This window comes from Pseudorasbora parva, chromosome 11 (genome assembly GCF_024679245.1).
Source record: "Pseudorasbora parva isolate DD20220531a chromosome 11, ASM2467924v1, whole genome shotgun sequence".
Classification (NCBI taxonomy): domain Eukaryota; kingdom Metazoa; phylum Chordata; class Actinopteri; order Cypriniformes; family Gobionidae; genus Pseudorasbora; species Pseudorasbora parva.
Genome location: NC_090182.1, coordinates 11,844,788 through 11,854,008, shown reverse-complemented (window position 1 = coordinate 11,854,008; position 9,221 = coordinate 11,844,788). Strand labels below are relative to the sequence as shown.

The following is a 9,221-nucleotide window of genomic DNA, read 5'->3' as shown; positions in this document are numbered from 1 at the left end:
GAAATGTCCCCAATCCCCATTCCGTTCCCAATGTTTCCCTCTAGTGTTCATCTGAGGAAATGCAGTGACGTTTAAGGTGTGCGCCCGCAGTACTACTCGCCGCAGTTCAGTCGCAGGTTCATCATCGGGTCTCTGGAGCACCATGGCTGATAAAGCACAGCTGCAGGAGGCGATTAAAACACAAGGAGAGGTCGTGAGGAAACTGAAATCAGAGAAAGCGAGCAAAGAACAGGTTAGTATGAACTCTGAAGCGTTCTTTAAAGCTTAATGAAGGAACACATGGAGTGACCAATGCTTGCTCTATCTTTCATACGAGAAAACTGGAGGTCATAAATGTGTAGGTCTGATCTGTATGGTAGGTTATGAGCTGTTTTAAGGAGCTTGAATTGCTTCGATATCATTATTCAAGATTTAAAACCTGTTATTCTATATAAGACGTGAGGTATGACGCTAACTCAGCCAGCTGATGCAATCTGTCAGCCATGGTGGACATCAATACTGTATATAGATGCATACATATGTGTTGATCAGTGGATATTTTGAAATGCATTCATTTGTAGTGATTGCTGGGTTAAGAATAAAAATGTGAAGCGTCTGACTGAAAATTGTGTATGTAAAAAAAAGGCTGTTTTTGAAAGGGTGATAGAAAAGCCCTGATGTGGTTTATGTGCTCAAGAGGTGTGGCGTGATTCTAACTCCGTTTGGGGATGTTGGTGGATTTTGACTGCCTCCTCTCATGTTTTGCTTCCTTGTTGCTGTGATGCCTCTCTTACGGGCCCCTAGTGACAGGGTTGCTCACCACTTTTCTCCTGTTCTTCCTGCTTGTTGCCACGGATACCACCATCACCGCACACCTGGAATATCCCTGCTGTTTGTGGGATCGGACGGTTCCCCTGTGGATGCTTTGGGACTGTTTGGTATTGTGACTGGTGTGTGTTTGGACTGCACAATGAACACTCTGGGGCTGGTCTCCATGCGCCTGTGTGCTGGACTCATGGGCCGTCGGTCTGCTGTGCTCCTGCGGTCTCTGCGCTTCTCTTCTGGAATGACTTTATCACAGGTGCCATTTTATTTTAGTCACAATCCAGTCACTTCTGATCTTATGTGTTAGCTCTACATAGCATCTGTCATTTTGTTCACATGATCCCTCTTACAATCCAAAAACACACAGAACTTACATACGGAAAATAACAGGTCACATATGACTTCAAATCAAAAGGATAAAATATATAATTTCTTAATATATATGTGAATCCATGCATTTTCATCAAAACGTTTGGGGTCATTAAAAAGAATGTAATAAATTAACACTATTATTCTGCAAAGATGCATTCAATTTTAAATCAAAAGTGACCATAACTATATTTGTAGTGTTACAAAACTAGTCTAGTCATGAGTATATCATTGAAAACTATATTATCAAAATATACAGAAATCATTTAATTTTTAAACAAGTGTTTTTTCAACACATTAAAATGTATAAATTCATGTCATTTCATATTTACATGCAATGCAGAGATTTCCCCAACTTTTTTGTCAGCTAAACCTCTTTGACCTATATATATATATATATATATATATATATATATATATATATAATATTTATTTACTTGATGTAAACCAATAGGCTTGGTTTCACAGATAGGGTTTAGCTAAAGCCAGGATTAGGCCTTAGTTCAATTAGGACATTTAAGTAAAATTTATAAACATGCCTTAGAAAAAACGCTTTACTGAGTTGTGAATCCTGAGACGACACAATGGCACTGACTTATTTTAAGATTTGTCAGTGCAAGTTGTTTTCAGTTAAAACAGCTCAAACATGCATTTTAATCTGGGACTAGGCTGAAGCCTGATCTGTAAAAGGTGTAAGAGACTTCTTTAAACAATAATAAACCCGTATAGCCTTCAACCTTATACATGTAAGGTTAAAAAAATTACATTTTATTTTCTTTTTCCTCTCCATAATTTTAATCTTGTTTGGACAAAATACAATTTTGAAAAAAATAAAACCATCATAAATTTAAGTCGGTACATACAACAAGTATGTACCGTATGTACAATGATGTGTTGAGAAAATGATAATTTATTTGTTTATGAAAATAATATAAGGGGAAAAAAAGACCTCTTGATTTTGGGGTGAAAAATGATCTGGATATTTTCTTGACAAGTTTCAAGTTTCTGCATGTTCGTTATACTGACTGTTATATAGGGATGCACCGAATGTTCGGCAACCGAAATTATATAATAATATTTAAGAATTATTTTTGCCGAACAATGACGTTTTTAATGACGCGATCAAATAATAACCCACGTAGAGTGAGAGGCGCACGCTTTATGCAGCAAACATGTCAGCAGTGTGGAAGCACTGTTTAGTGCTGCATCTCATGTCATCGATGAGAAGAGGAACCGACTTTCATGTAAGAAAGCAGAGAAGCTACTTTTCATAAAGAAGAACCTGCCACTTTTCCTGAAGAAGTAGGCTTATGTCTAGGACAGTTATTTATTTATTGTGGGTTCATCCACATTTTTTGCACTATTAAATGCACATTTGTTGTTGTAGACATACAGAGTTACAATCTTTCAGTCAGTTATAGGCCTTACATAGGCTATTCAAGAAGGGGGGCTTCAAAAATGGCCAAATAAAAATATATTTTTTATTTTACTAATTATTTATTTTAAGTTATGTTGTGTTTAGTTTGTATAATATCTGCTGGAATGTTAAAAAAATGTTCAGTGTTAAATAAATATTTTGAAATTGTATTTTTGTTATTTTATTTATTTCTCTGAAAAGCAACACAAAATAGTAAAAAGCAAATTTTTACTATTTAATTATTGTAATGGTAAAAAAATTGCCAAATAAATGAAAAAAAAAACGGAAACACCGCGTTCGGTATTCGGCCTTCGGCCAAGCATTTTTTATTATTATTCGGTTACGGCTTCGGCCAAGAATTTCATTTCGGTGCATCCCTACTGTTATACTATGTTCGTTTGTTTGTTCTCAGATTGATGAAGAGGTGTCCAAACTGCTGCAGCTCAAAGCTCAGCTGGGAGGAGATGAGGGAAAACATGTGTTTGTTCTCAAGACAGCCAAGGTATATTTTAGATACGACAGTTTGTTAAAGGGAGCTTTTTTTTTGTACTGAGCTATATCTCCTTTGTTTCTCTCTGTAGGGGACCAGGGACTATAACCCCAAACAAATGGCTATAAGAGAAAAGGTTTTCAACATCATCATCAGCTGCTTTAAACGCCATGGTGCTGAAACCATCGATACCCCCGTCTTTGAGCTGAAGGTCTTTTGAACAGTTACACATTAGTTTGTGCATCACATAATTGCATTAATTCACTGTAATGACCTGCAATCTGCATTTCTATAGGAAACATTGACGGGGAAGTACGGAGAAGACTCTAAACTCATTTATGATCTGAAGGACCAGGGAGGAGAACTTCTGTCACTGAGATATGACCTCACTGTATCCATAAGACAAAACAATCATGACTCATTAAAAGAATAGTGACAACCCTTTTGGACCATGTGCCGGTGACCATTTTTTCCATTGTAAAACTAGCAGAAGTGGATTTGGACACACCCTATGTTTAGACAATGCACTCAGATTGTTAAAATGGGGCCCATAGTGTTTATTTTGTATTTGTTTTAGTGTCTATTTGGTCTCTTTATTATATTGTTTTACAAGCCATCTTGGATTGCTAAAATAAATAGCATATGATCCCTCACTGGCTGCAGCATATCATTCAAATGCATGTGTACAATCTCATCAACATTTTTAGAAGATTCAACTGCTGTCTGTAGTTTGCTCCTTGACTTTTTCCTCCTCAGGTCCCGTTTGCTCGCTATCTTGCGATGAACAAAATCACCAACATTAAGCGCTACCACATTGCTAAAGTTTACCGTAGAGACAACCCAGCCATGACCCGGGGCCGATACAGAGAGTTCTACCAATGTGTGAGTACCTCGCTTCAGATTCTGAAAACTTCGCAGAGCTTTTACATTCACAAACAGACCAATTTTACACTGCATGAAATGTTATATTTTAAAAAGCATAATGAGGACTCTTTCAAATGTTTTAATTTTGCAAAAGGCTGTTGGTAAACGTGCAAAGGGTTGCAGGTTTGAATCGGGGGGTGGGTTATTTTAAATATTTTCAAAATTGTAAGGCTAAATAATTTTTGTTCTCTGTGGATGCAGGATTTCGATATTGCAGGTCAGTACGATGCCATGATCCCTGATGCGGAGTGTCTGAAAATTGTCTATGAGATCCTGAGCGAATTAGATCTGGGAGATTTTCGTATAAAGGTTGGTTGATGGTCAGCACTGGGAATGTTGTTGCTGTCATTAGAGTCTTTGTAGAATCTCTTGTTGTATATTTATCAGTTTGAGATGAATAGTCACTGTTGTGGTGTTTCAGGTGAATGACCGACGCATTCTAGATGGAATGTTTGCAGTGTGCGGTGTTCCTGACGAGAAGTTCCGCACTATCTGCTCAACGGTGGACAAACTGGACAAGGTAAAAGATCAAACTACAAGAGAACGCTTGCATGATTGTAATCTCGTGAAATGTGTGTATGTAGATTTCGTCAGAGATTTCACAAATCGATTCGATTCTGATTCACAAGCTTGATTCGAGTGTGACTTTTGATTTGTTTACATACACTGATCAGGCATAACATTTTGACCACTGACAGGTAACGTGAATAACACTGATTATCTCTTCATCACGGCACTGTTAGTGGGATAAAGTTGATGTGTTAGAAGCAGAAAAAATGGGCAAGCGTAAGGATTTAAGTGAGTTTTATAAGGGCCAAATTGTGATGGCTAGACGACTGAGTCAGAGCATCTCCAAAACTGCAGCTCTTGTGGGGTGTCCCAGTCGGCAGTGATCAGTATCTATCAAAAGTGGTCCAAGGAAGGAAGAGTAGGGAACCGGCAAGAGGGTCATGGGCGGCCAAGGCTCATTGATGCACATGGGAGTGAAGGCTGAACCGTGTGGGCACTTTGATAGGAACTTGTCTGTGCCGATCAAACAGACAAGCTACTGTAGCTCAAATTGCTCAAGAAGTTAATGCTTGTTTGATAGAAAGGTGTCAGAATACACAGTGCACCACAGTTTGTTGCGAATGGAGCTGCGTAGCCGCAGACCAGTCAGGGTCTCCATGCTTCTCCAAAGCGCCATTAGTGGGCACATGAGCATCAGAACTGGATTACAGGGCAATAGAAAAAGGAGGCCTGGTCTGATGAATCACGTTTTCTTTTACATTACGTGAATGTCCGGGTACAAAGGCATCGCTTACCTGGGGAACACATGGCACCAGGATGCACTATGGGAAGAAGGCAAGTCAGCGGAGGGCAATGTTCTGCTGGGAAACCTAGGGACCTGCCATCCATGTGAATGTTACTTTGACACATACCACCTACCTAAGCATTATTGCAGATCATGTACTCCCTTGCATGGAAACGGTCTTCCCTGGTGGCTGTGGACTCTTTCAGCAGGATAAGGAATAGTTTAAGGAGCACAACAGGAGGAAAAGTGTTGACTTTTCCTCCAAATTCCCCAGCTCTCAATCCAATCAAGCATCTGTGGGATGTGCTGAACAAACAAGTCCGATCTATGGAGGCCCCACCTTGCAAGTTCCAGGACTTAAAGAATCTGCTGCCTACATCTTCAGGGGTCTAGTGGAGTCCATACCTTGAAGGGTCATAGGTCATAATGTTATGCCTGATCGGTGTATATATATATCAGGTACTGTACTAATGTGGTGAAGCACAAATCTTACAGTTATAGGATTAAAGGCGTGCTACAAACTATGTTTAGTGACTTTTTGTTCACACGTCAACAGAAAAGATGTGACAGATTGGACTGAGATCTGGGGAATTTGGAGGCCAAGTCAAAACTTCAAACATCTTGTCCTCCTCAAACCATTTTGGAAACATTTTTGCTTTGTGGCAGGGCACGGATTCTTGAGATTTTAAGAATCTATATTGGTTTATCAAAGTGAAGATTGAGTAAAATCAATTAAGTCTGTATTGTATACCCAGCCCTAATTTATGGTGTCACATGCCTGTTGTTGTGTTTGTAGATGGCCTGGGAGGACGTAAAAAAGGAGATGGTAAATGAGAAAGGTCTCTCAGAAGAAATTGCTGATCGTATCGGGGAGTATGTCAGCATGCAAGGTAAGTAACATTCCTCACACAATCGCCTGCAGCCAGTTTTTACCTGACCAGATATGTTACCTGGACTCTTTTCTACATTCACTCACATCTTTAACCTCCAGGCGGGAAGGATCTGGCAGAGCGGCTGCTTCAGGACCCCAAACTGTCCCAGAGCAAACAAGCCTGCGCTGGCCTCACGGATATGAAGCAGCTCTTCAGCTACCTGGAGCTCTTCCAGGTCACAGACAAGGTGAGGTCAGAGGTTCCAGAAATAAAATGCATAAATCTTTCGTCATTTGAATATACTTGGGTTTCTACTGATACAAAGCCATCGCTGAAGGAACCCTTTAATGAAAACACTGTTGAATTAGTAACTGTACGAATAAATACAGTATTCTATAACAACATAATTAAATAATTACAGGGAATAATGGGGAATTAAGTTTGTTTGCACACGCCTTATCGAAGCATACATCTGTATTCAGATTTCAGAATAATCATTTTGACATTTCTAAATGTCATTGTCTAATTTTTTTGACATTGTTTTTCTTACATTTTATGACTCATTAGATTAGAAATACAGACCCTATAAAATGTATTACAGGGGTTTTCATTTTAGTAAGTTCATTTATAACTTCATGTTCATTATTTATTTGTTTTTTTCCCCCACACCCATTTGCTGTCTGCATCTTTGGTCTTGTTCTTTTCGTTTGCCCCCATTAATTTTTAGATCTCTCTCTCTCTCTCTCTCTCTAGGTGGTGTTTGATCTGAGTCTGGCACGAGGACTGGACTATTACACCGGTGTGATTTATGAAGCGGTGCTATCCCAGGCCGTTCCAGCACCAGTGTCTACGCCCACAGAGCAGAACGGGGCGGACGAGGCAGGTGTAAGCGTTGGCAGCGTGGCCGGCGGAGGGCGATATGACGGTCTGGTGGGCATGTTTGACCCCAAGGGTAGAAAAGTGCCCTGCGTGGGCGTCAGCATTGGGATTGAAAGGATCTTTTCCATCATGGAGCAGAAGGCCGAGGTGAGTGAGAGAAGAGGGGCAGGTTTGAGGGCATATCAAGAAAAAAAGATGGGAGATTATTTATAATTAACTTCTGTTTTGAAAGCATGCATTCTTAAACATAACATGAAATGGCATTTGCAACACATTTACCTTCTTTAATATGATATTTCTATGTGAATGGCAATATGGTAAATATAAAAAAAATGCAATTAATGCCACTTTAAAATATTATTATTTCAGTTTTAGAAGGTTGCCAGTGTGTTTTATGAAAGGCGTTTAAAAAGTAAAACTGGGAAGATGAATTCATTTTAAATAATGAATTACATTTATTTATTTAAAAAAACATTTAGTAATTTGAGTACATTTTTGATACATTCCACTGTTTTATGAAAGGTATTTAAAAAAATCTAAAATTTGGCAAGATCAATGGTCTGTTTTTTATAATGATTTAAATTATTTAATGCTATTTTACACTATTAATAAATATATATTTAAAATTATTAATAATTTAAGTAATTATAAGTTATTAGTATCTAAAACTGGGAAGATTAATGATTTTTTAAATATTTATTTCATGTAATCAGTTTTTGTTTTAAATGGGAAGATTAATAGTCTACTAAAAAATGTACTTTTTTATATTTATTTTTTATAATATAAATATAATAAAAAAAATTTTTTAGAATAGTGCGACTGTTTTCATATTAAAAGGTATTTAAATGCAAATATGGAATATTCCCATGTCTTCCAGACATCTTCAGAGAAGGTGCGCACCACTGAAACTCAAGTGCTGGTGGCTTCAGCGCAGAAGAACCTTCTAGAAGAGCGACTCAAACTGACCACAGAACTTTGGAACGCTGGAATCAAGGTTTGTATTTGCTTGGATTAGGGATGTCATGAGAACCGGTATCAACATTAGCAAACCTGCTACTGTCTTCTACTGGCTGTCTGTATTATTTATGATAATCAAATGACAAAAAAAGCATTAACAAGCATTAGTCTATATTTAAGACAAAGCAAGCTTATTTATTTACAGCTTTGTAAATAAATTGTTTAATTTTTCTTTTCTTTTAATTTATCTTTATTCTTTTGTATTATTTATGCTACTTCTAATGTGTTTATTAGGGCCCAAGCCCTGAAAGGGCGCAGAGCCCTATTGTTCTTCTAAGGATTATTATTATTATTATTATTATTATTATTATTATTATTATCTTTTCGCCTTTTGGGCATTTTTGGGGCACTTAACGTGCTCGAAAACTCTTGAAACTTTGCACACGCATCGGAATGCGCGGCCAACAGGGTCTGGCAGAGGCGTTTGACCCGGGCGTGGCAGGGGGGCTCAACAGCGCCCCCTTGAAAAACAGGGTCTATATATTAAACACACTTGCACGTACATGTATGAAACTCGGTACACTTATAGATCTCATCGGGCCAAACAACTTCCGCACTCATAGTCATAAGCTTCGCCCAACAGGAAGTGAGCTATTATGGGTTGTTCGGAAAACGCATGCTCTGGAATTTGCGATACTCCTCCTAGACGATTCACCCGATCAGCACCAAACTCGGTCAGCATGAAGTCAAGACACTGAGGATGCCAAATTGCAAGCAACTTTTTGATACCTCGAACGGTTTGGCCGTGGCGAAGAGACAAATTTATGGCGAGAAAAGGGAAACAGGAAGTGTGTTATAACTTTTGCATACATTAATTCATTTTGATGAAACTTCAGCTGTGTGTTCGTTGTAAGAGGCCGATCACATGGATATGACTTTTGTGAGTCAAAGTTATAGCGCCACCAACTGGCAGCAGGAAGTGTGTCACTTTTGTCCAAAGTGGGGGGGTTAGTTTTATCTACATTCACCAAACTCGGTATATATATTGTACATTTCGAGCCGGACAACTTTCTAATTTACAGTCATTAGCTCTGACCAACAGGAAGTCAGATAATTTGGTTGGAAGATAACAAGAAGTGGCAAAGCGAGCTCTGAGTTTTTACCTTCTCCTCAAAAGCGATTCATTCAATCTCCTCCAAACTCGGACAACATGAA

The 9,221-nt window shown here is 38.5% G+C and overlaps 1 protein-coding gene across 2 annotated transcripts in view; it reads left to right on the top strand.

Moving 5' to 3' along the window:
* Positions 1-73: 73 nt before the first annotated feature.
* The window catches only part of hars (histidyl-tRNA synthetase), a 15,789-nt gene continuing 6,641 nt past the window's right edge, over positions 74-9,221 (top strand). The window contains exons 1-12 of one of the 2 annotated variants that reach the window (XM_067457074.1): positions 80-232; positions 784-1,060; positions 3,003-3,092; positions 3,172-3,291; positions 3,376-3,471; positions 3,837-3,962; positions 4,206-4,313; positions 4,426-4,524; positions 6,095-6,188; positions 6,290-6,417; positions 6,924-7,196; positions 7,927-8,043. In XM_067457074.1, the coding sequence (XP_067313175.1) occupies positions 950-1,060; positions 3,003-3,092; positions 3,172-3,291; positions 3,376-3,471; positions 3,837-3,962; positions 4,206-4,313; positions 4,426-4,524; positions 6,095-6,188; positions 6,290-6,417; positions 6,924-7,196; positions 7,927-8,043 (1,362 nt within the window). In that variant the 5' untranslated portion in view covers positions 80-232; positions 784-949. Of the gene's footprint in view, positions 233-783; positions 1,061-3,002; positions 3,093-3,171; positions 3,292-3,375; positions 3,472-3,836; positions 3,963-4,205; positions 4,314-4,425; positions 4,525-6,094; positions 6,189-6,289; positions 6,418-6,923; positions 7,197-7,926; positions 8,044-9,221 lie in introns of both variants that reach the window. The other variant, XM_067457075.1, reaches the window with a different exon arrangement.